Source organism: the organism of the source record quoted next (genome assembly GCF_019968955.1).
Source record: "MAG: Porospora cf. gigantea A chromosome Unknown PgA_NODE_283_length_24014_cov_389.471, whole genome shotgun sequence".
In the NCBI taxonomy this organism is placed as follows: domain Eukaryota; phylum Apicomplexa; class Conoidasida; order Eugregarinorida; family Porosporidae; genus Porospora; species Porospora cf. gigantea A.
This window is the reverse complement of record NW_027151570.1, coordinates 1-24,014: the sequence shown is the minus strand read 5'-3', so window position 1 is coordinate 24,014 and position 24,014 is coordinate 1. Positions and strand designations below refer to the sequence as shown.

At 55.3% G+C, this 24,014-nt stretch overlaps 11 protein-coding genes across 18 annotated transcripts; 3 read left to right on the top strand and 8 right to left on the bottom strand.

Annotated features, from left to right (window-relative positions):
* Positions 1-517: 517 nt before the first annotated feature.
* On the bottom strand, positions 518-1,966 carry KVP18_002914 (uncharacterized protein; the record flags this gene model as incomplete). Its single annotated transcript, XM_067954220.1, has 1 exon — positions 518-1,966. One exon carries the CDS (start codon positions 1,964-1,966, stop codon positions 518-520), a length of 1,449 nt encoding a protein of 482 aa, XP_067810551.1.
* Positions 1,967-2,021: 55 nt separating this feature from the next.
* On the bottom strand, positions 2,022-2,405 carry KVP18_002922 (uncharacterized protein; the record flags this gene model as incomplete). Its single annotated transcript, XM_067954234.1, has 1 exon — positions 2,022-2,405. One exon carries the CDS (start codon positions 2,403-2,405, stop codon positions 2,022-2,024), a length of 384 nt encoding a protein of 127 aa, XP_067810565.1.
* Positions 2,406-2,673: 268 nt separating this feature from the next.
* Positions 2,674-6,429, top strand: KVP18_002916 (uncharacterized protein; the record flags this gene model as incomplete). Of its 2 annotated transcripts, XM_067954225.1 has the most annotated exons (3): positions 2,674-2,742; positions 2,781-6,004; positions 6,045-6,429. In XM_067954225.1, the coding sequence occupies 3 exons, from the start codon at positions 2,674-2,676 to the stop codon at positions 6,427-6,429; spliced, it is 3,678 nt and encodes a 1,225-aa protein (XP_067810556.1). The 2 variants fall into 2 exon arrangements, with proteins under 2 accessions (XP_067810556.1, XP_067810557.1); XM_067954226.1 differs by lacking the exon at positions 2,674-2,742 and having other exon boundaries at positions 2,943-6,004.
* A 132-nt stretch (positions 6,430-6,561) lies between these two features.
* Positions 6,562-7,614, top strand: KVP18_002921 (uncharacterized protein; the record flags this gene model as incomplete). The annotated part of the gene is made up of 1 exon (XM_067954233.1): positions 6,562-7,614. One exon carries the CDS (start codon positions 6,562-6,564, stop codon positions 7,612-7,614), a length of 1,053 nt encoding a protein of 350 aa, XP_067810564.1.
* Positions 7,615-7,861: 247 nt separating this feature from the next.
* On the bottom strand, positions 7,862-10,856 carry KVP18_002919 (uncharacterized protein; the record flags this gene model as incomplete). Its single annotated transcript, XM_067954231.1, has 2 exons — positions 7,862-9,470; positions 9,499-10,856. 2 exons carry the CDS (start codon positions 10,854-10,856, stop codon positions 7,862-7,864), a joined length of 2,967 nt encoding a protein of 988 aa, XP_067810562.1.
* A 224-nt stretch (positions 10,857-11,080) lies between these two features.
* On the bottom strand, positions 11,081-11,878 carry KVP18_002918 (uncharacterized protein; the record flags this gene model as incomplete). Of its 2 annotated transcripts, XM_067954230.1 has the most annotated exons (3): positions 11,081-11,677; positions 11,704-11,798; positions 11,827-11,878. In XM_067954230.1, 3 exons carry the CDS (start codon positions 11,876-11,878, stop codon positions 11,081-11,083), a joined length of 744 nt encoding a protein of 247 aa, XP_067810561.1. The 2 variants fall into 2 exon arrangements, with proteins under 2 accessions (XP_067810561.1, XP_067810560.1); XM_067954229.1 differs by having other exon boundaries at positions 11,081-11,878.
* Positions 11,879-11,948: 70 nt separating this feature from the next.
* KVP18_002917 (uncharacterized protein) lies at positions 11,949-13,375 on the bottom strand (the record flags this gene model as incomplete). Of its 2 annotated transcripts, XM_067954228.1 has the most annotated exons (2): positions 11,949-12,066; positions 12,108-13,375. In XM_067954228.1, the coding sequence occupies 2 exons, from the start codon at positions 13,373-13,375 to the stop codon at positions 11,949-11,951; spliced, it is 1,386 nt and encodes a 461-aa protein (XP_067810559.1). The 2 variants fall into 2 exon arrangements, with proteins under 2 accessions (XP_067810559.1, XP_067810558.1); XM_067954227.1 differs by lacking the exon at positions 11,949-12,066 and having other exon boundaries at positions 12,104-13,375.
* An 88-nt stretch (positions 13,376-13,463) lies between these two features.
* Positions 13,464-21,180, top strand: KVP18_002915 (uncharacterized protein; the record flags this gene model as incomplete). Of its 4 annotated transcripts, XM_067954222.1 has the most annotated exons (5): positions 13,464-14,386; positions 14,415-14,463; positions 14,488-18,274; positions 18,313-19,695; positions 19,724-21,180. In XM_067954222.1, the coding sequence occupies 5 exons, from the start codon at positions 13,464-13,466 to the stop codon at positions 21,178-21,180; spliced, it is 7,599 nt and encodes a 2,532-aa protein (XP_067810553.1). The 4 variants fall into 4 exon arrangements, with proteins under 4 accessions (XP_067810553.1, XP_067810554.1, XP_067810552.1 ...); XM_067954221.1 differs by lacking the exons at positions 13,464-14,386; positions 14,415-14,463; positions 19,724-21,180 and having other exon boundaries at positions 14,587-18,274; positions 18,313-19,706; XM_067954223.1 differs by lacking the exons at positions 14,415-14,463; positions 14,488-18,274; positions 18,313-19,695; positions 19,724-21,180 and having other exon boundaries at positions 13,464-14,390.
* A 10-nt stretch (positions 21,181-21,190) lies between these two features.
* KVP18_002923 (uncharacterized protein) lies at positions 21,191-22,066 on the bottom strand (the record flags this gene model as incomplete). Of its 2 annotated transcripts, none has more annotated exons than XM_067954235.1 (1): positions 21,191-22,066. In XM_067954235.1, one exon carries the CDS (start codon positions 22,064-22,066, stop codon positions 21,191-21,193), a length of 876 nt encoding a protein of 291 aa, XP_067810566.1. The 2 variants fall into 2 exon arrangements, with proteins under 2 accessions (XP_067810566.1, XP_067810567.1); XM_067954236.1 differs by having other exon boundaries at positions 21,191-21,988.
* A 113-nt stretch (positions 22,067-22,179) lies between these two features.
* KVP18_002920 (uncharacterized protein) lies at positions 22,180-23,682 on the bottom strand (the record flags this gene model as incomplete). The annotated part of the gene is made up of 1 exon (XM_067954232.1): positions 22,180-23,682. The coding sequence occupies one exon, from the start codon at positions 23,680-23,682 to the stop codon at positions 22,180-22,182; it is 1,503 nt and encodes a 500-aa protein (XP_067810563.1).
* Positions 23,683-23,853: 171 nt separating this feature from the next.
* Positions 23,854-24,014, bottom strand: KVP18_005136 (uncharacterized protein; the record flags this gene model as incomplete). Its single annotated transcript, XM_067949502.1, has 1 exon — positions 23,854-24,014. A coding segment is annotated over one exon (161 nt), but the record flags the coding sequence as incomplete, so codon positions are not given.

Genomic DNA, 24,014 nt, shown 5'->3' with positions numbered 1-24,014 from the left:
CGTGTATCGTGGTCATGAGTGCCTCCACTATGCCGAACTTGTCATTCACAATCTTGACGAGAGGAGCGAGGCAATTCGTAGTACACGAAGCGTTGGAAATGACATCCTGACCAGCGTAGGTCTTATGGTTGACGCCCATGACGAACATAGGAGCGTCGAGCAGAGATGATGACCTTCTTGGCACCTCCCTTTAGATGAGCAGCGGCCTTCTCCTGAGTGGTGAACACCCCAGTAGACTCAACACCAGCAGTAGCCCAAGGAATAAAAGCAGCATCCTTCTCAGCAAAGAACTCAACGGACTTGCCGTTAACGACTAGCTTGCCGTCAGCATGTGACACGACTCCTAGAACTTTCCGTAAGCGATGTCCATAAAGGGATCGTTGATGGCCGCCACAGGCACCCTTCTCCAGAGCAGCGCGGAATACGAGGCAGCCAATTTTGCCGAATCCGTTTACTCCAAGAACAACCATGTGTGTAAAAGAAAATAGCTCTAGTTAACAAAACACATAGATCCCATTCAAAGTTCTTCAACGGTCTCCAGATGAGCGGGACATGTGCGACAACGACGTCCTCTCTTCTTCTCGCGCTTAGCGGTGACAATTTCGACGTCCTCGACCTCTTCCTCGACTTCAGACTCGAAGGTTTCAGCGTCCGAACCTGCAGCGTCCTGCGGCAGCATCTTCTTGCGAGCCAGCTCAGCAGCGAGCTTCTCGAAACATTGCTGGCCTAAGCATTCCAGCGTTACACTAGTGCGAAGCCGCACTGGTTCGTGGATTGTCTTCACACAGAAGTACCCCTCCAGTCTGCTACTCTGATCTGCGCAGTACGCAATGGGTTCCTCGTAGGAGACGCAGCGTTCATCCTGCAACTCAGAACCAACAGGACACGAAGCAGTAGGTGCTACCTGTTCCGAGAAGGAACACTCGCACTGAGAGGACTTGCCCCGTCCGTGACACTTTCGCTCAAATCCGGCAGGGCAAACGAACTGCGGTGCACGCCGGACCAACTGGAAACAGTCAGCATCCGTGGCCCCGAATTGGCTGACGGGGCACGTGTAAACAGGTGATACAGGAACGTTCATGCAGCACTCCTTCCCGTTGAAGACGGCTTCCGCCGGCCCCTCACAGAACACCTCAGGATCCGTCTCTGTCCTCTTCAAACAGGTCTTAGAAACCAACTCCAAGGTCGAGCTTTCCGGCTTGGGGACCATCTTCACAACTTTGCACGGTTGAGCTTCGCACACACCGGTGCCTGTAAGGGATGCGGACAGGAACCGCTTGCCCTTACGCTTCGAGATCCGTTCCTTCACGACGTCTTTGGAGACGAAGCACTGGTTCTCCTCGCACTGCATATCGACGTAGCAACGCTCGCCGCAATTTTCCTCGGGCAAATGCTGAGAAGTGCAGTCCACCAGTTCCTCCATAATACAGCGGTTGGAGTCCATGTTCCACCCTGGGGGGCAAATGAAGCTGTGAGAGAACAGCTGGTTGATAAAGCACTGCTCGTCCTGCTTGAAACCGTTGGAGGGGCATTCAGCAACCAACTGGACTGGCACCTTCTCCACACATGACGTGCCGTCCATGATGGTACCAGCAGGGCACTCAGCTGACATGGTGTTCCTCCCTTCCCGGACGCAGACACCGTCCTCCAACTCGAATTCCCCGTCACAAGTGCTGACAGGGAGGCTTACCGTCTCACACATGTGTCCGTCTGAAGGTCGTCCTCCCGGACAGACGTACATAGCCTCCTTCTCCTCATCCATGACGCAACACTCCTCCTCTCTGTCGTACACGAACCCTGCGCTGCACATCACAGCCGGCACCTCCCGCTCGACGACCTCCAGACAGTCGACACCAACGCAGGTTGGGTCACAAAGTCCAGCTTCACCGGATACACCAGCTCGACACTTGTGAGCCTTGTGAGCTAGGCTCATAGCGCTAAGTACGACAGTAATAGGCTTCATCATAGTCAATTGATTTGATAGAATTGGATAGCATCATTCAATCGCGCCCCACATTCCATTAATCGACTTCGCTGCCGCGTGCCATGCGCTCAAAGAGCTTTTGTTGCCAATGTTTACCGTGGGCATTCCGAAAGGCATTGAGTCTCTTGTGGTGTTGTACCACTTGGCGCAGATGAAAGAAGGTTAGGTTTCCTCCGCACAGGTTCACCCATGCAGAGAGGAGCACGCGGACGATGAAGCTGTTGTTGTAGAGGCCTACGGGAACCTGTTCGCGAGGGCGCTGTGGCGCAGACAGGCGCGGGATGTATGGGCCCATCTTCACCTCTTGTAGCGTCGGGACCTCCCACTGTGGGTCTACTGCTAAGCTGCGACCAGTCCTATTCGGACGCCGCAGAAGTATACTCATGAATATGGCATCTGTCACAGGTGTGAAAGTGTTCATGTATGAATTTCACAGAATAACTACGGGGAATGCAAGACGAATGTCCGGGGAATGTCCCTGCAAATAGGGAACTGTAGGGAACGGATGCAAGACGAATCGAAATCGCGCATTAGGACACGTCACCTCTTCGTCAGCGATGACGGACACAGAAAAAAATTCGGGAAAATCTGTGAGGGTGGGCGTGGCCGTAGGAAGCCGCACGAGGGCTTTCGGATTTCTGCGTCAGCGGGGGCACCCCTCCACAACTTCAAAATTCACATTTGTATTTATGGAAATCAAGACTGGGACGTCCGGCCTTGGATTCGCTGTTCCAGCTGTCAAATCGGAGCTTCAGAAGGTAGGCTTAGACCCCCTAGGAAAACTCATACCTTCCAGTTAGAGGTACCGACTCGGCCTTCCGCCATCAACCGAGCTCACCAGCTTGAGACGACGCCGAGGTCGGGCCCGTACTATGAGGGGCGTGCGCTTGGACCTGAGGCCTACGCGCAGAACCAGCAGTTCGAAATTCTGGAGCGTATTTCAAAGTCATGCGTGTCCATGCACGACACTATTCGGCTGGCCAAGGCCAAGGACCCTGAAGCTTTCCAAAAGGCCTTGCATGCCGTAGAGCGGGAAATCGAAGGCAAAAATGTTCTGGCTTGTAAGAACCTATACACTCTAGCAGCGGACTACGACAGCGACTTGACCCGAGGCCTTACAACGGCCCAGGTGGAAAGGAACCGTGAACTCTACGGCCGGAACCAACTGGACACGTCCAAAGCAGATCCAGCGTGGAAAATATTTCTATACCAGTTCAAGTCCTTTGTGATTATCCTGCTCCTTGTGGCCTCCATAGTTAGTTTGTCCTTCGGAGAGTACGCCGAGGGCATTGTCATCCTGATCATCGTGTTCCTCAATGCTACCCTGGCCACATACATGGAAAAGAGTGCATCCAACGCTCTCGCCAAGCTCGCATCCATGGCGGCACCCTCATGTCTCTGCTTACGTGATGGCAAGGAAGTGGACATTCCTGCCGTAGATATCGTTCGAGGCGATGTTGTTTTTCTGGCGACAGGTGACAGTGTTCCTGCAGATGTCCGAGTAATCGAGGCCGCGGAACTGAAAGCCAACGAAGCGTTATTGACAGGAGAACCCGAGGATTGCACTAAGACTTTGAACGCCAAAGACCCGGACGCTGCGTTCGCCACGAATATGTGCTTCGCTTCAACCAGCGTCACCAACGGTACTGGCAAGGCCTTGGTCGTATCAACGGGGATGGACAGTCAAGTAGGTCGCATCGCTGCTCAGCTGCAGAGCGCATCAAGCAGCGGATCGTCATTGACACCCCTTCAAAAGGGTCTCAACCGACTCGGCGGTCTTATTGGAATCATGGCCATTTGTGTCTTGGTAGTGATCGTCGTCGTGGCCATTCTCACCAAGTACGAAGACCCGAGTCATCCCGACGCCAATCCGATTATGAACATCATCCTCATCGCCATCTCCTTCGCTGTGTCTGCGATTCCCGAAGGACTTCCAATGGTCGTTACGATTTGTCTTTCCATCGGCGCCAAGGATATGGTTCAGAACAACGCCAACGTCCGTAAGCTACCCGCCGTGGAAACCTTGGGCTGCTGCAGTGTCGTATGCTCAGACAAGACCGGTACACTAACAGAGGGCAAAATGACTGCGGTGCAGCTTGCAACGTTTGAATCTGGAGGCAAGATCAATCGATTTGGGGTATGGCCTACCAAGGGGTTTGATCCCAACGGAGGAATCTTCGTGAAGGAGGACCTGACTGACGACAAGAAGGAGCAGATGAACCTCATGTACAACCGCGAAGAGTTTCAGAAGTTTAATACTGTACTCACGGACTATGCCAGACCTGAATCTGTTTCCACCGCTGAGGGCGCTCAGGTTCAAGGGCTCTGTCTAGCCGGCGGTCTGAACAGCCACGGGACTCAGCTGCTACGCGACCCCGACACGAATCGTTGGGTCACGAAGGGCAATATGAGTGAGGGAGCCATCGTTGTGGTTGCCGCGAAGGCTCGCTGGTCCACTTGCTGCAGCGGAGGGCGAGCCCTGCACCAGAGCTACAGTCGATTCCCAGCTCTGGAGGTACCTTTCAACTCCAGTCGGAAGATGATGGCTTCCGTCCACAAGCTAAACGCTAGTGGCAAGTTCGATGGTATCTACATGGGATCGAACTTTGACTACGTTGGAATCGTCAAAGGTGCACCTGACTTCGTATTACCACATGTCAAGCGTACTGTGCACAGAGAAGAATGTGAAGGCTGCTCTGTGACGATTGATTGGGAGGGTCGCTTCGGTGAAAAGGATAAGGCCGCTTTGCAAGCAGTGAACGACAATCTGGCTGAGGGAGCACTCCGCGTGCTACTTTTTACAATAGTTCCCCTCACCGAGACCGACTTGGGCAAACTCCAAGCCTGCGAAAGCGGCGACGAAAGGATCCAACTGCTTTTGTCGGGCGCAGTGACTCTACTGGGAGTAATGGGGTCCGTAGATCCCCCTAGGGCTGGTGTAAGGGAGGCCGTTAATGACTGTCGTAAGGCCGGTATCCGCGTGATTATGATCACCGGGGATCAGAAGGTCACTGCCGCCGCTATAGCGAAGGACATCGGCATTATTCCGCCTTCTGGTACTTCGGACACGCACGCTATGGAGTGCGCTCGGCTCCACCTTGAGGCTGACCCCACCAAGATGCATATACTTGAGGATGAATTCGATCAGGTCACTGACCGCGTGTGTGTATTTGCGCGCGCTCAACCTGACGACAAGATCGCCATCGTACAATCGCTACAACGACAGGGGCACACATCAGCTATGACAGGCGACGGCGTCAACGATGCCCCTGCTTTGCAGGCGGCGGACATAGGAGTGGCTATGGGCATTAGCGGGACTGACGTGGCGAAGGGCGCTTCCGAGATGGTCCTCCTAGACGACAACTTCTGCACTATAGTTCGAGCCATTGAGGAGGGCCGCAAGATCTACAGTAACATCCAGAAATTCGTCGCCTTCCTGTTGGGGACTAACATTGGAGAGATCATCTATCTGACCATTTGCATTGTGGTTGGCATGAAGATGCCAGTGGAAGCTCTTCAGATCATTTTCCTAAACCTGATGAGTGACGGATGCCCCGCGGTGGCGCTCTCGCGCGAACCTGAAGACGCCGAGTCCATGCTAATCCCTCCGAGGCCCAAGAAGGAGCCAATCGTAACAGCTGACTGGTGGTTCTACGGCATCCTACCACATTGCATCTTCGAGGCGCTTTGCGTTATTCTGGCGTTGATGAGTGCTATGTATCTTAGCACTGGCAGCGTGCTCTTGAGCGGCATTGAGGGAGCGTGTTTACAATCCACCTTCGACGGCAATGACGTTAGATACTTTTGCCAGATCAATGAATACCGGGTTCATAGCGGCTATGCCGGATGGGTGACTAGCGTGGATTTCCTGGACGACTCTGGGAGCCACGTTCAGTGGCTCGGTGCTGTAGAGGGTTTCCATCAGGATAAGTTGACGCCGGCGGAACTTGGATTCGAACCTGACTACTTCAAATGCGCTAAGAAGGACAGCCTGGGCTGGTGCCTCCCTATTTCCACCCCGTAAGTCTACTCTATTCTCCTGTCATCTCATTTGCCCCAGACCCAGCCATTCAGACGTCAGCGTGCAGGGGTCTCTCAAGGCTACCACGCAGTCCTTCCTGACGGCAGTGTACGCCGAAATGTTCAGAGCGTACAGCGTTCGGTCATGGGCGTGGGCTCACAGCGTATTCAACCGTAATCCCTGGATACACCTCGCGTGCTCCTTGTCCGCGACGGCCACGCTCTTACTTACCATCATCCCAGGAGTTAACACCATATTCGCTGTGACGCCTATCCAGTGGTGGCAGTACATCTTATCGATCTCCTGGGGCTTCCTCAACTTGATCCTGGACGAAATCGTTCCAAAACCAGTTTACCGGCGTGTCGTTCGCAGACGACTCCGCAAGGCCCCCAAGGGCAATGGTGTGGACCGAGAAGCTGAGTGAGCATTATTTGCGTGCTATGTACAAGTGGAAATTTGCTGCGACGTTGCTATTGAATCGACGGATTTCTCTCTTTACGGAGGTTTCTCCCTGCAGCTTTGTCTGTTTTGTTGCTTTTTATCGAATTTCTGCGCAATGACTGCAAATACTCCGTTACAAGACCACCTATTCGACTCCGTACGTCCCATCACAGCGTCACGACTTCCTGAGCTCAGTCCACGAGTCTTCCCCGGCATCGATGACACTCTTGACAGACTGATAGAGGACAATCAAAGCGAATCAGAAGTTACGGAATCCCTGCTAGATCTGGATAGCACGCAGCAAACCGAGTACTTCGCTCGTGCCGTCGCGCTTGCCTCGTTCAGAGCGCAAATCCTTCAGACGCCTTCCAAGTTCTTCGTCTTCGACGGTCTACGACAGCATTTTGAGCCAGGCTCTGATACCGCTCGGCTACCAGCACTGCACAAGACCTCGCTGTCCGCGCACTTCACCGAGGTCATGTGTCGCAAGTGGGCGGTAGACCCTGACGTCGTGTGGGAGGAACTCCCTGTCTGGCAGGATCTGCAGTACGTCCTGGTAGACGTGGTGCGGCGGAGGAAGCTGCTGTTTCCTTGGAGATTGTTTAAGTTCGCGTTGGCGTTCATGCTCGAAGCCACCGTTTTACAGGCCGAACTGGCCCCTGACGTCCCCATCTTCACATCAGCTGCTAGCTTCACGCTGCACAATAGTAGCCCTTCCGACGTTTCCAGAGAGAACATAGTCGAGGACCTCTGGGTGTTGGGTTCTCGGATTCGGGCCATGGTCCATCCACCCTTCACATTAGTGAGGGTCTGCGAGCTAGCACTCACTGGGCTGGCGTGTGAGGGTCATGCAGTCAGGTCGTTTGAAGGGCTGACGCTGGACACAAAGGGCCGGCCAGTGCTCCTGACGTCGCCCTACCGGACGTTGCGGAAATTCGTATGGGCTGCCAGAAAAAATCTCGAGGAATTCTACACCATCAGAGCTGACACGGCGCTACCGTCGTGTTTCAACAACTCCATACTTCCTCCGCTGACTGTTACCGAGCACGACTCGTTAGTTGATCATCTTTTGTGTCCGTCGGTGCAACCCTTGGCTGAGTACGAGGTGGACTCATCTGTAGCGAGCACTCTGTCTCTGGTTAGTGAGTTTCAACGTGACCTGGGCTGATGTTTTTGACAGACATTGATTATCACGGTCTACATTAATGCACATCAAAATGAGCAGCTGGTCGTGCCAAGGAGTTTTTCGGCTGCACCGACCCAAACCGATTCTATGTCAGAGCTTGCCCGCGCTGTACATTCAATACCTCTACCTGGTTGGCAGGTTCCGCAAAGGCGACAACGGAGCCAAGCTCGGCGGAGATAGCGGCTGCTTCAAAGTTTTCTGTGACAGCCATTATGGCGTCTCTCACGCATCAGACCTTCTGTTTCGACTTCAGATACTCCGTCTCTTCCTTTTGCTTGGTCATCAAAACATGACGTTGCTTGGTAACTCGTGGCAAGAAACTGGGGAGGTAGTCTGCGAGGTACCGAGGTAGATACTGCCGGTAGCGCCCCGGAATGCTGCGTCGTAGGCGGGTCTTAGACGAGGGGCTTCCTGTGAAGGCCCAAGCCCATTCAGGCACGCCCTCATTCATAGTGCTGGTGAAGTGAGCGTAGCCAAACAGGTCGAAGAGCCTCTCCGCCTCTGACGTCAGGGCAGCGACAGCACGCTCCACATCCGCTGCGTGGGTGCTAGTGGGCTCTTGGGGAAGGTAAATGGAATGTTCCGGCTCGACGGGGTCTGTAGCAGCCTTTTTTGCCTTCTTGTAGTGCTTCAGCGACAGGTGTAGCTCGGAGCCGCCGTCGGACTCGCTTTCCGTCCACACGTCCGCTGAGCGACAAGGTCGAGTCACGTCCAGGTCAGGATGCACGTCCTTGGCAAGTTTGCGAGCTGCGCTTGCGGTGTGTGTTCTCGGGAGAATGTACTTTGGTTCTCGGAACGAGTGCAACTCGACTATTTTGTCTGAGATCTTCTTCAGATTGTCGAGGTCCTCTTGCCACATCCAGCTTCCCACCTTTGACCATTCCTGGCACCGCAAAGCTTTCAGTTCGAGATCCTTGGCGAATCCACCAGAGAGAAGCTTCTCCCACAGGAGCTTCCAGTAGAAATCCCGTTCAACTTCCTGTGGCGAGGATTGTAGGTAGAGGTCTACCTTACCCAGAGGAGCCACCACTGCCTGGCCAGCAGCCTCGTCGAGCACGACGACAAACTCCTTGCGGCACCGCAGCTCATGGTTGAACCCTTGAAGTTCCTGCTCGAGCAGCTTCTGGTGACCATGCCGTCGCATAAACTCAACGGTATCGACGCCAACCAGCTGCAGTTCCCGGTCGCCGAAGGTGGTGGTGTTAAGCAGGAGGCCAAGAGGGAAGCTGCTGGAGGGGTCGGCGTCCGCATTGCGGTTCATTTTAGGAACCCGTGGTTTACGGTGCTGACTTAGCCATGCGTCACTTTGTGGTTGCATTTCTCTGGAACGGGCCGCTATTCGATCCACGTAATCTCCTTCACATTTGGTTGGAGCGCTGGCTTCGCATGTGCTTCGCGGCCATACCGTTGACTGTGGGGCTGGGACTACCTGATATTCACCCCGAAGACACTGACGAAACTTTGACTGCGGCTGAATGAACGGAGTTGAATCGTCTTCCGAGCTGGCGTAGAACGGGGGTAGAGGTCGATTATGGTTCTCAGCCAGCAGCTCCAGTCCCGGATTTCGCCGCCGCTTTTCGTCCCAGTTGGGTCGGAAGCGGCCTACTACTCCTGTTCGGACCAGATAACTGTCCAATCCGAAGCCGAATTGTTCGAACTGGGCTCGTTCGGGATGCTCTTTCACTGCCAGCTCCACGGATTCCCACTTCTTGTCTTCCTCCTCGTCACTGTCCTCCTCCTTCAACTGCTCGAGAGGTGCACCCCAGGTTGACCCCAAGTCACGCGTCGACCCTACAGATACCTTGGTCTCGGACTTGGTCTCTTTGATATGCGCAGTTCTGAGTGGGTGTCTCTTGAGAGCCTCACCTCTCCTCAAGGATCTGGGTCTGGAGGCTTCCGTCTGCCTGTCGTCGGGGCTTCGCGGCCTTAACCGCATGCAGGCCACAGAGAGCCTCCTGAGAGGATTTCTTAAGCAGGGTCATGAACTCCAACGGAAAGCGGGTGGCACTGTAGGCCTGCCCAAAGGGTCGACCCCAGACCTGGTCCAGATGGCTGAGGTAAATTTTCTGACCCGGAGGAAGGGTTTCTACCGCGAAAACAGCCTCGATGCCCCCGTCAATTCTCTTGGGTGCGAACCACTCATGGACCGAGTGATCGCGGATCCACGTGTGCTCCGGGTCCTGCAGAAACTGTGGAATCCCCTCGTTAATATTGGACTCGGGCCGCATCAGGGCGTGTTTTTTGAGCAGATTCAGCACCAGCGACGTTTTCGCGGGTGGAAGACTACCCTCTAGCTGCAACAACTCGAAATCAGCCTGCCGGTAGACATTGGCGAACTTTTTTGGGTGTTTCGAGTTGTGGCAGCTCATCTGCCACGCGCCTCGCCATGCGCCGTACCTACCCGACAAATCCCACTGAGCCCGTAGCTGCTGCCTCCGGTGGTCCTTAGCCTGCCGCTTCGTGTGAAAACCGGTATCCATCATCCCTATGTTGTCGCCTGCCACTGCCTCCATATCCAGTGTATCGTCGAAGACTTTCACAGACCGCAGGTGTAACAGCCGAGCCTGCTCCGATCGTTTAAGTTGACGTAAAGTTTTCCTAAGTGATCCGATATGTGGCGGAAACTGGGCATCAGACTCACCCTCACTGTCTGTGTAAACTTCGGTATCAGGATTGAGCTCCCGCCAGAACGGCATCTTCGTTTTGGGATTGGTCAATCCGCCCTCGTTCAGGTTCTTTAGAATAACTGAAGAGTCGTTGTGACGTCTTGACGTGCTCTTGATTCCGGAAGCGTGCCATCCGGCATAGCGAGTCTTGGAGTCGGGCTGCAACTCCTGATCATCGGGCAACGAACTTTCAAGGTCAGCCAGGTCCATCTTCAGACACTCCATTACGTCATCAAAGAATCCAGCAGAGCGCCTCTTACTCCCCCACAGCGACGAGTACACTTTCGACAGCTTGGGGAGGGTGTGCACTGGGTTCTGCTTCAGCGATTCAATGGCGTCCTTGGGTCTCGCGCCGTTGAGTGATTGCGTTAGTTTCACGGTACTCGCGGCCCAGTCGGCATCCGCCTCGAACCGCCGAAGTACAGAGGCTTTCTCCTTGTGTCGCGCCTTGGGGTGGTGCAGGTTCTGTAGCTTGCCCACCTCCTCCACCACACGATCAGTGTACGTGCGTCCTAGGGCGTCTTTTCGGTTGGGGTCGTCAGCACGCCGCCGGGACATCGAGTTTATAATCGCGATTTCACGACACAGGCTCTTCTACCTCTGCTTGCGTCGTCTCGTAGCTCAGCCCAGTACCCCTATTGAAGTTCCAAGGTATGACCCATACTAGTAGGTTGGGTCCCAAAGTGTCCTTCCAGTTCCTGCATACGCCCAGATTATAGTTTGGCAGCTGGTTTTGCTTCCGCAGCGTCATTTCGCACCACTCGATCGTTGTGGAGTTCCGGCTAATCAGACTGTATCATGCGACTAATATGCACCCACAACGAGTGGAAGCACAGAAGTATTCCCAGAAGAAAGGCGCCCAAGCCAGCCAGACAGACGTTGCAATAGGCGGCAAAGACGGAGATGAACTGCGACTGCGTATCCTTAAGCAGGCGTAGCAGCGATTCAATCGACGTAGCACATTGGAATGACAAGCCCCACTGGGCGTACCATACGCAGAGATAGAAGTACTTGTAATTCCGAAAACCTACGCAGTTGTTGACCCATGGGCAGTGATGGTCCATTTTGAGCACGCACACTCCGCAGGCTCTACAGTGGTGCGCCCGGTCAGGCTTCCAGCGCTGGCAAATCACGCAGTAGCGGTTCTCCGATTGTGCCTTCGTTTCCAACCGTAACGGCAGCTGACTCTGCGTCTCCTTGTCGAGTGGGGGCCATATCCAAGGTGCAGAGTCAGGTATTCTTCCAGGGTGTACGAGCCAGCAAAGTATTAGGCTGATGAAGAACAAGCAGAACAGCGCATTGTAGCTAATGGTTTGAAAGAGACCCCAGTAGAAGCGGGAGTCCGTCCGAGGCAGGTTGAGGAAGTGCAGGAGATGAAACTGTCTGAAGGCCCCTATGAACCCACTGTAAAATAGGCGATGTAGAAAAACATTGCCAGTAGCATGCTGGTCAGAAGAGGAAATATCCGAATGAGCCGTACGCAACAGTTGTCGCGCTTCGCTGAGTGTTAAGGGCCCCAGTCCCCCACATGACTGGTGAGCCGCGGGTAGAAGTGCTGCGGTTTCGTCGTGGTGCATCATTCGAGGTATTTTTAGATTCGCGATTGCGGAGTCCAGTAAACCCGGATAGGATTGTCAATGTTGGCACAAGTCACACGACGGTCGCCACGGCATCGTTCTTTTGTCGTTTCGGCTCTGGTTCCTCTTCGTCATCATCTTCAGAAGGACACTGCAACGCGGTGGATTTCGCGACTTCGGATCCGACTTCTCTGAAACGAATAGCGGCGAATGATTCATAGATACTGCTTACTTATAATAGGAAGGCATGTAGCACCGGGAAGCCACGGATTTCAGTCCTTGCCGCTGAAATCGCTCAAACGCCTCCATGAGGTCCTCGAAGCAGATGCCATCCACGATTGACTGCTTGACCTTCCCCACAACGCGAACATCGTTCGGAGTGTGCTTGTCTGATCGAATGCGCTCGGCAAGCCAGCCCTCGTCAGCCCATCCGTCTGTAGCCTCGTCCCAGTCGAATCGGTTGTCGGCTAATTTGCGAACCTTGGGGGTCTTCGATTCAGGACTCCAGAAACACTCCCAAATCGTGCCGTCGACGACCTTGGTGGCTGTACGATCGACCAGAGACCGCTGGTGCAGCGTCATTAGATCCTTGTACTTGTCCCCAAAGGGCGCTAACCAGAGGTCCGTCGCATGTGGAACCCCGCGCATCCCGACAAGCAGCTGCACCAGGTAACGGGGCGAGCCGTCAGCATTGGGAGTTTGCAGCTTTACGATGCTGCTCTTGAAATCCACCGTGTTCAGTCGGGGCGGTTTCCACTTCAGCAGCTTTCGGCAGGTTCCAGGCGTATACGGGCACTTCACCGGCGTAAAGATGATGCCGTCCGAAAGGTGGGGCAGCCGGTTTGAAAAATTGTGGATGGCAGCCACATCCCATATTTCGAAGAAGTCCTTCAGGTAGATTTCGAGGTAATGGTTGCCGGCCTTCTCTGTGGCAACCACTTTAGGATGCAGCTCCTCCCAGCGTAATCTTGGTAGGATGACCTGCCTATAGACAGCTTTTAGCCGCTCTGTTAGTGGTAACTTTCCAATGCTGCGGTCTCTGTTGATGGTTACAGCATCGTATATCAGAAATCGCACCCGAATGTTTTTCTTCCCCTCGTCAACATAGGTGTCCTTTACCAACTCTCCATCTAGGATAGTCCATTGCTGAGGGGCGTTCAGGTCTGAGTCTTTGGGCATATGATATCGCACTAGCTGCAGCTCCTCCTTGCGGTCCACGAGGAAGACCATGCCTGACACTGCGATCAGCAAAAAGCGCACTCCGTCGGTCTTCTCGCAGGCTACGTACGGGTGTAGGGCCATATCCTCCAGGTTTCCCCGTGACAGGGAGACCGGCTGGGACCCTGGAAAACTTGCGGAGTTCCAGCCACAGAACTGCCGACATCTCTGCAGGATGGATGCCTTGTCCTCGTTGAGCTGCTCTTGCTTTTTGGGGTCAGCCGCTGTAGGTGGGAAGTACTCTCCTGGCAGCGGGATCTCCAGAGCGTCGTCTTCCTCCATTTCTCGTTTTTTGACGGAAATTTCACCATGTCAGCACCGACATCAACACAACACTCACACGCACAGCTGAAATTAATATTGCAATACCATGCTTGCCAGCTCCGACACGGACGAGGCAACAAACACACGATCCCTGGTATTGGATGGATCTGGCGTGTCGGATGAGAATTGTCCTCCAGGTACATCGTCGCTGTCGGTATTGATGGAGAAACAGCGGTGGAGATCAGTTCGTGACTTCATGGCGAGTCCGTTGCTGGCACCTCATCGACATCGCCTACTAACAACAGAAGCTCTGCTGCAGGAGCGCAGAGGGCACGTCTGCGATTCAACACTACTTCTTATTGCGGCGTTGAATACCTGCGACGCTAGTCAGAGACTTCCGCTGCAATGGCTTGTGCTGCGGGCTGTAGCCTCTTTGACTCGCGAGAGCCCTCACCGGACGGGATCGGCGTCTTCGACTGTCGTTGAGGCATTCTGCGGGAGGATTACCACTCTCCTTTGGGTCGTGGATGTGGCGATTATTTGCGGGGAGGGGCTGGTTGGCAGTGACTCCTCAAAGCTGGAATCTGAGTGCGTACTCCGAGCGTCCGGCGGAAAGCGAATCTTGCAGCTGCCATGCATCGCGGCCGTCCTTACCGCTCTAATTCAGCTGCAGATCCTCAGAGGCGCGTGGCTTCCCGCCGAAATCCACCTGCGCCGTCTTGGCGATCTTCTGCCCACTTCTCGACTCTTGAAGTGGTTACCACAGCTGGGAGCCATCAACAGACCCACGTCACAGGGGCCACAGGAGCTACTTCGCGCTGCAAGCGCTCTGGCGCCGCTGCGGCTGGCAGATCGAGTGGCTAGCTATCGCTCGAGTCCCATCAGCCAGAGAGTGGTCAATTTGACGCTGCCGATTCCCGACTCGAGCTCTTTCACTCTGGACGAGCTGGCTGACCTTGTCTGTGCTGCTGTAGGATCTGCACCCGGACTCGACCCTATGTGTCCTGTCGCCGTCAGATGGACTCATGAGTGAGGTCGCCTTCCGATTGTGACGCAGACCTCCACCCAGCCGAAAGCGGCCAAGGCCAGCGACGACACATAGGCGTGTGAGTCGCCGCTGCCTAAACCAGGCACAGAAGCCCGCGGAGTCTAATGAAGGGCTTGCATTTTCAGAGGTCTTCAGAGGGTTTCTCTGCCAACACCTTGACTTTGACGACGCGCTGTTTAGCATGCCCGTAGTTAGCGTCTGGGCTGCTATCCGCAGCGAGTCAGTGGCCTCGTCGCCCTTATCTTCTGGCGAGACGCCAGAAACCTCATCCAAGTCGCTGGGTTGTGACATCGCACGATCTGTCCTCCAGTACTTGTGCGCCGAGGAGGAGCTGGCCTTAATGTCCCTCGTCAAGGCGTTCATACTCAGCGTGAGCCACCACGTCCTCGCCGTGGAACTCGTGTGTGGCAGCGCTGCCACTTCGCCGTCTTCGGCCGCTGCACCCCAACGGATGCCCCTCAATGTTCTACACTCCGTGAATCGCATGCTGCGATTGCTCCGCCCTGAGGGTAGCCTGGCGGCAGCAGCCCTTTCCTGCTTCGGTCGTCAGGTTTCTCCTAGGGAGGCGAATGGCATCGTCCTTTTCGTCCACTTGGTGGCCTACGGGTTGTTCTACGGTCTGTCTGTGGGGGACTCGGTGGAAATCCGTGAGCTTTTTAACCTTCTGAAGCTGTCCAAGCAGCGCATGGCCGCCAATTCAACTGTAATCTACGTCCACTGCGTCTACATGCTCCTCACCGTCTGGACTCGCGGAGACGACCCGCCTTCCGAAGCGCTCAGAACCCTTGCAGGGGCAATCGTTCTGATGGGATCCGCCGAGGGCAACACTATACCCATGCCTGAGAGCTATCCCTCAAAGGCGGCGCTAAAAAAGGAACTTGAGGAGCTCTGTGAGACTTTGCGGGCCAGAGGAGAGAGCGTCGAGGACCTGGAGCCTCAGGTGTCTCCTACGCTCACCCCTCTACTGGTTTCACAGTCTGTCGCGGATGAGGGTACGCGTCTACAACTCCGCTTGATCGAACTGAAGTCAGTGCTCCCTAGAAACCGAGTCTACGACCTAGCTAAGCTACTGGGAGGTGACCAGTCAGATCTGTCGATTCTGTCTCTGTCCTGCTCCTTCGACACCGACAGCAGCAGGTCTATGGAATTCTTCTCTCGCGTCTTCGAGGATTTTCGTCAAGAGTTGAGGCACTCTACATCCACGCAGGACGAAGGATCTGTGGCAGTTCTGTCTGACCGTGCTATGTGTACGGTTCTCAAGGTAATCGAGATGGCGGCCGCGGGACTGGTCTCGACGCAGGAGCGGGGTCTTGGGCCTCGGTGCCGGCCTCTGCTGCAGCCGCTGTTCTCGCTGGTGAATGACCTGCTAGCGGTTGTCGTTTGGACTTGCCGTGAGGTTCCCAGCGAGTTGGCTCAGAGCTGGAAGTCCTCCTTGGAGTATCGTTGGGGTTTGAATCCGTTGGCGCTCCAAAGGCTTCTCGTAGCTTTCATGGCGGTACTGGATGTTATATCTGCTGACGCTACATTGCGGGGTAAACTCTGCTGGGATGACCGTCCAGAAATGTCCGCCGTAGTTAGAAGTCTTTGCCTTCCCGCCGAGTACCCTCAGTTTTGGAACCACCAAGAGGCAGAGTCCTTCACCCAAGCAGAACTCGTGGAAGCCATTCCTGCTGCGTCGCTGCTAACTTTCTCTTCTGCCCCAACCTTCCACGACCTTGCCTCCTTTGGCACTTCCGACGCTCCGAGTCTCCTGCACTACGCTACAGAAGATGTACCCATCACGCCGGCATCTGGGGTGGGAATTGGTCTTCTCCACCCCCTGGACATCACCTTTCTGCTGCTAGGCCTGTTCATTGAAAACGAATCCCGAGTGCAGCCCTCAGCAGCCGACCGAACAGTCGCGAGCCACGACCGACCCGCGACTCCGGAGAGCTCCGGACCCACATTTGTACAGCACGTACCCAAGTCGTCACTGCAGTTTGCTGCGTTGTCTTCCATGGGTTTGGTGACGGCGGTGCGACTGGCGATATGCGCGCTGCTAAGGATAGCCACCCTCCCTCTGTTGCTGGACCCGCGAAAAGGCGCTCATCCGCTGCTGGTCGTTCATGGTCACGTGGAGGCCTCCATCGACAATTTGGCTCCCTTCAGGTACCTGGAGTCGTATTTTGAGCTGGCCAGCTGCGTCCTTGAGCTAGATGCGGGTCTGCAGGCACCCAAGGTGAAAAAGACTTCCGAAGTAACCGTGCCATTCCAACCTCCATTCTTTCATATTCTCGTCGATGCGTGGCAAGCATTCCTTCCGATTCCGGCACCGCTCGAAACCCATTTCCCAGATCTTACTCGAGCCGAGTGGAAGCCCTCATTCGACGTCCGATCCCTTTCCGTTGTCCACACGGTTTGGAGATGCCTCCTTCTCTCGCGCCCGCTGCCGCTCATTCACCGCGCGATACGCGAGACCTCCGAGCTGTCAGAGAGGCTCGGGGCGCTAGTTTGGCTACCTGCCGAGTCTGATGCATCCGCTCTAATGACGCCTCTCTTCTCTCGCCGTCCCCAGAAGGGCGAGACCGACGCGGTTAGCGGCTTGAGCGCCGCCTGCGTTGAGTACGCGATGGACGTTATCACGGTGCTCCTGCGAGATATCTTCGGCGTCACTCTCTTCGCGGTCGCGGAGAGCTTACCTAAGCCCTCAGTGAAGCTAACCTGGGATGCCCTCAGTCTCGTCGCGAGGGCCTTCCTAGCTGACAAATGGATCTACGACGACACCACCTTAAAGATGTCAGGGTGGTTCGTTTGGCACCACGACCTCTTCAACGTGGGCGCGCAAGAGGTGTTGTCCTCTCTGGAGCTTCCGAAGTCCACTAGCGTACTGAGTCGTATGCTCGCCCCTACGGTGAGCCTTCTAGAGCAGGGCTCCAGAATGTTCAACAATCGTGCTTTGAAGCGCCCTAAGGACAGAGCTCTGGCCAGCTTTGATGAGCAGTGGGTTCAGCCTGTATTTGCGAGCATCGAGCGCGATTTTAACTCCAAGAGTGGAAGCTTGGCTTCGCTACTCCCTTACGCTCTGTTTCATGTCTGCACCGATTCCGTCGATGAATCTGGTGACATCGGCATTGATGTGGAGCCGTATACAGCGCGGTTCCCGTTGAGACTGGCTCGCAGGGCTGCCAAAGGGCGCAACTTGGATCTTGAGGTCTTCGAAGTGGACGTGCCGGCCATGCCTGTCCGTGAGGTACCGTTCAGATCAGAGGTGTTCCTACATCAACTTACTCAGTGCTTGTTCGAGGGCCGAGAGTCCACGACTCCGTGGGCGGCGCTTCTATTCGCTGGCTGGTCTCAGTTCGGGTGTCCAGTGGTTCCAGCGTCTGTAGCAGCCATATTCCGACAGTTCGTACAGCCGCAGACGACCTGGCGCTACGACCATATGGAGGCTCCAGTCGAGCCGCGCGACGCCTTTCACCCCAACGCCTCCAAGCCAGGTCGTCGGCTGGCATCGACCGTGTCCGAAATCAGATCGCTTTTCGCGCTGTATGCGGACCTGGACTCTTGTATGCCGCCATCATTGGTGCGATTGGGCCACATGTCTCAGTGCTTGATCGACGCTTTGTACTTCGTGGACGACCGGTGGTGCGTTGAGGATTACTGGATTACGAGCTTGAGCTCCCAGCAGTGCCTTCTCACGGAGGCGCGGCCTTCTCCGGCGGTGAGGGTTAAGTCACACCCCTTACCCTTCGCGCTGACGCGCAGCTACGCGCAGACCGTCGCTGTCGTCGGGCTGGAATGCTTGGCGCTGGACCGAGTTGTCAACGGACCTCACGACGGTTTCACTGACCGACTTGTGGCTGACACGACGCAGTTTTACCCTCAAATCAGTAGGCAGATAATATATGTTCGCCTTCATCCTTCGCAGCCCCCCAGGACCTCGGTGTGTGTCTGGTGTCGGCCCGGACGGACCTGGCTCTCTTGCACCTGCGCATAGCAGAGATTCAGACTCAGCCAAGTGACATGCTATTCTCCTTGATCAGCTATGTAGCACGCGTCGGAGAATTGGGATGCGCATTCTTCAAGGGGGAAGGCCGGCTAGACCTCGCCTCCGTGGTTGTGCTGCCGGAGGAAGGCGCCTCTGCAGCCGTAATGCGGTGCGTAGCGCATTCGGCAACCCAAATACTGGAGGCGTTCGAAGGCCTCAACACCAACTGTGGAGTTACACTTGATGGCGACTGGTCCGAACTCCTTGTGACGGCGCTCAACGCAGGAGTGTTGAGCCTCCTAGAGTTCATCGTGGACGTCATGGCCTCGCTCTTCCACCATTGGTCCGAGGTAGGGCTGACTCTGGAGCTGCTGGGGCAGTCTGACCATAACAAGGTCGGTCATTTCTTGCAAGGACAGGACTTGTCCTTGGCGTGTCAGGCAATGTCCCTGGTCATCAATCTGACTGCTGCATCCGACTCGAAGTCCCCTCTAGACCCTTTTGGGAAGTGGCTGCCCTTGACGTCTTCTGTAAGCCACGCGGTTCCTCCAGCTGGCGACCCGGTACAGTGCTTGGCACACTTTGTGCTCACGAACAAGGCTCTGTTGGACCTTCAGTCTCTGGGGTTCGCTCTGATGCAGGACCATGAATCCTTGTTTGAGGTGTTTCCGGGCAGTCATCAGTACTCCCGCAGTGGATACAAGGTGCAGAGACATGTGGAGTCTCAGCTGACAATTATCTTGGTGGCTCTGCTGTTGATCTTCCAGGCTCAGCCGCATGTGGACTGTGGAGAAGGCCTCACCCCGTTCGAAACTCCTGAGAAGTCACCTGTGCCTCAGACATCTCCTTTGGAGACGGGGCCAGCCAGAAACTGGGTCCCGCTTGGGCTGTTGTACGTGGTCAGCCGACTACACGACACTCAGAGGTCGGATTTCTCCCACTACCGTAAAAGCGCGTCCTCTCTGGCTTCTTCAGGGAAGGCGATGGCTGGGAACGTTAGCGAGCTGGTCAACCTGCTATGCAAAACGGAAACTAGCCTTGTCGACCGGCTCTTGAGCCTCCAGAAGCACAATCCTGACCAGTCGAACGCGTCTATTGCGTTAGTGAGGTACGGGACTCTACGACGGCTCCTGCTCTTGCGTACTGCCGTGGACGAGCTGAAGGGCGCTCCGCTGACCCCAGATGCCCGACTCGTCAGTTGTCTACCCGGGTCGACTCACTTGTCTGAGACCTCCCTGACAGCTCGAATCAAACGCTTCGTGGTCAACCACGCCGGCTACACGCTGCCCTTCGACCATAGCGATGCGAGCCACGGGTCACTATGTGAGTCCTAAGGCGGGATATGACGCAGGCAACGTTGGATGGCGCAGACGACAGCTGCTCACAAAGGTGCGCATTTGTCAGACTGCCCTGTGCTTAGCAGAGCTCTCTCTGTCTAGTACACTGTTTAGCTGCTTGAACTGGCCAGACCCTACGAGGCTTCGGTTCCCCACGTTGACGGACACGACACACCTATCAGTTGAACATTTCAAGGAGTGGCGAGACACTCTGCCTGTAGGAGGGGGCTGGGGCTACGCACCGCTGGTCTGCCCTGTAGGTGCCAAGTCGGAACTGATGCATGGGAGCTTCCGCGTTTGCCTGGACATTCTGAACCTCCAGTGTCAGAACGTCAAGTCACTGGCTGAAGGACTGAAGACGGGACAGATTCAAGATCACGTCTACCATCCAGATGCAAAGCAGGACCTAAACACCTCGCCAGCATTGGAGTATCTGCTTGCGCATCACGTCTATGCCTCGCTCGTCAGCCTCATAGGGCGGTTGGTTCGAAGTCTTCCGCCCGTAGTGACGACGTCTTCGAGTGCTGATGGCAGAGTTTTGATAAAAGCGCATCCGTACCACCGGATATCGTTGCTTCTCGTGGACCAACGGATGCTGTCCCTGGCGAACGAGGTTTTGTGGCACTCACGGATGACAAGATACACCGAAATCCCGGCCAGTGGCGTCGTGGCAGACACGATGAAGCCGTACCTGATTCAGGAGCTGCAGAAGGTTTGCCTCGCAGTCACCTCCGAGATTCTCTCGAAGTTCTGTTTCTACGGCGTCGTACAGGCTGTGACGAAGTCAGAGCCGACTCCGAACACGGATAATGCAATCGAGTCTAGTCCCAAGGTGCAATGGTTCACGCCAATGCTGTCGTCCGGCGCCTCATATGGCACTTTCTCAGGGATGCAAAGCTTCTCTCCCCAGGTCATTGACCTGACAGACAGTGCGACCGAAGAGACCGCGGTCCAAGATCCTTATGTTTTCCTGGAGGGCACACCCACAACTCAAGGCGCGATTTACCAGATGCGAGGCCTTCAACCTGCAGGACGCGTGCACGCGTACTCCTCTCCGTTCTATCATCCAGCCAGCCCTGCAGCCGCCTCAGGCACGCACCCAATCCCGTTCTGCTCCACCGGAGGACACGTAGGCCTCATCAACTTGGCCAGCCTCGCCGCGTGTTACCTGAAGCACCGGGCTTCCGACGACAGGAGAGTGCTCTCACCGGACCCAGCGGAGCCGGAAACTTTGCTGTTCGTCACAGAGCACTTATCGGACTACTCGCTGGTGTTCGGCGCGCCGTCCACGACGCTCTCTGAGGCCGACTTGCGAAAGGCGTTGGCGACACTGGCGTCGCGTAACAAGCGAAAACGGCCGGCTAAGCCTCGTGTTACAAAGCCGCCAAAATCCAAGAAGAAGGAGCCGAAGAAGGCGCTACTACGGCAGACCAAACTCATGGACGTTCAGGAAAACGGTTCGAGGACGTAGTTCGTTGCCCTCACAACTGCCGGCGCTTATGCCGCTTATACTTCTCGAATACCAGAAAGCAGTTCGCCGAAGCCATCACCGCATTGTTTCCCTTACACACCGTCTGGACGTCCGTGACACGCTCAAGAATCCGCTGCAGCGCCGTCTCAAGCGCCTGGAAGTTCGGAGACACAGGTCGAGTGGACTTTGTCACAGTGTTGTTGCGGGTCTTTCCGACTGAGAAGGCCAGCTCATTCACGGCCGTCACTACGAACCTCCAACGGCCTTCGGGGTCGCGTGTGCATCCTAGCGTCACATCCAAGTCCCGTGCGTCAAATGTTTGTCCGGAAGGATCCACCACCTCTGTTAATGTGAACTGATCTTTGTACTTGGGTCTCCGCCGCACATCGTGCAATCGTGTCAACACCTTTGATGGCACTCTCATCTGTATCACAGGGCGCCAGAGAGTACCCGGCTTCCTCTCGAATTCTCTGACCACTTGGTCGTTGACTGCCAGAATTACGTTGCCATTCGGTAGTGCCTCCAAGGAGACTGTGTCGCCAGCCTCATCAATCTTTGGTAAGTCGGATTCCAGCACGTTGCTTCCCAGAATTAACTGGCCAGACTTGCCGTTGTAGTGCCGACTCAACGCCAGACCTACAGGCAACGAAGAGTCCAGCAAACTCAGCTGAATGGAATCCTCGTGCACTGGGTGCAGAATAGTGGCAGAGAACAGAAAGGGAGCTTCACGAGGCTTCCCCAGCAGCACGACGGACTCGTTCCGCGATCCCTCACTCTCCGCCAGTTCTACCACCTGCCCATAACTCATGTGTGCCTGAGTGGAAAGCAGCAGGGATTTGAACCAGCATTCGGGACGAGAGTTTAATCCGTCACTGCTCACACGCATCAAATGTGGATTAAGAACACCAACGAAAAGATACGTTTCCACCGGAAAAAAGTCGTCAAAAGATACGCATCAAAAGATACGCATCGTATAAATTCCGTAAGGAACAGTTAGCACTACAGACAACGACCACTGCGTTGACGTCGAGTCTGCGGCGCGCCTCGCTGGGTCCCAGACTTAGCGACGTCCTTGTCAGAACCCGTAGGTGTGTCGACGCCCTCTCCGTTCATCTCCACGGAGGGGACCGTTATGCTGCACACGACCCCGTGCAGCGGCCCAAGGAGGGTGGGTGACAACGAGAAGATCTGTAGAGTGACGATCAACACGTAGGCGAGGCGGTGGGCACTGGGCATGAGCCGCCCCACAACCGAAGTAGCTAGACGGGTCCAACCGATGTCCAGCAGGGGCAACAGAAAGAAGTATCGCAGCCAGCACCCAACAGTGGCGTAGTGACGTTGTTGTGTGGCTCTCACGGAGGTAATAATTGGGTAGACGAGGCGCACAACAGGACTCACGACTCGCAGTAAAACGCCAGGCAGCAGTACGCAGAAGAGTTGGGGCGTGTGCCCAATGACCTCGAGGATTACAGCCACGCGGTCGGGAAGGAAGGTCTTGGTATGAGCGGCCAGGGCGCGAATCCACTCGAGCCACGCAGGCTGCTTCTCACCGGCAGTGACCAGCCAGCGTACGCCAACCAAAGCGAATATGGCATCGTCTACCAGCCTAACCAACCGGTTTCTCCACGGAATCAGTACTTCGTGGTGATGATGATGTAATGCGGCGGTTGCTGCCACGATGTAGTAGACCTCGGACGTAGAGCTGACAAGCCAGAAGAGACTCCGGCACATAACACCCACCACACCCGGAATGTCTGTCGGCATGCTGCAGGGGTGAACTAACGAGGCACCTAGCCATAAGGGGGGCACGACCTGCTTTCTCAGAGCAGTATTAATGACACATCCGACGACAGTGAAGATAGCACCGCCCATATGCACCACCAACCAGAAGTCCAACCACCTGCGTACACTCCGGCTTTTTCGCCTCGCGCTGCGGGGGGACTTGCCGTCGTGTAGGAAGTGTGCCCAGTCAATACTGGCATGAGCGGAGGCCAATACGGTCCAGGTGAGGATGGAGAAAGATAGTAGCCGGGCCAAACGCTCTCTGCGAAGAATCCACTTCAGGGGAAAAAAAACCACAACGATACTGAAGGCGTACTTGGAGGCCAAGGAAAAGTAGTAGACAGATACAGTCTTGAACCGAGTTAGCTTCACACGAATACATTCAAAGAACCCCGATCGTTGGAGCGCAACCCAAAGGGAAGTAGCGAGCATAACGGCTAAGCAGATGATCTGCTCCTTCCATGTTAGAGAGGTGAACTCGTCATAGGCGGACAGTACCATCGGCCGAACAGCCGGCCACAGCGACTGCCCAAGCAAAAGCAGTACACGTATCAGACCCAGCAACGATGCCGAGAGACTGCATGCCGTACGGTACGCCAAAGCCACCGACTCCATCATAGAGCTGGCGGTCTCGCTGAGCGCCTGGTCGAAGCCTACGTCAAGCCAATCTTTCACAGTCCAAGGCCACAAAGGCCAGTATAGCGATAAATCCTCCAGCATCAATCTATTTTTGAATTCGCGCGACTCACTTCCGTCTGATAAGTAGGCTGAAAGTGTCCCGCGGAGATCAATTACACTGAACTGAAGCGCAGATCCGCTTTTATGGGTATGCATCCCTCATAGGTAGGTTCTAATTTCGAACAGCAAGCGACAGTTTAGGTCTCAATTCATTTAGATCTCAAGCTCGGGCATCTCGGCGTCCTCATCATCCTCCATGTCTTCGTCAAGTCCCATCTTCGAAAAATCCATGCCATCGAGACCACCCATGCCACCCATGCCACCCATGCCGCCCATGCCGCCCATGCCGCCCATGCCGCCCATGCCGCCCATGC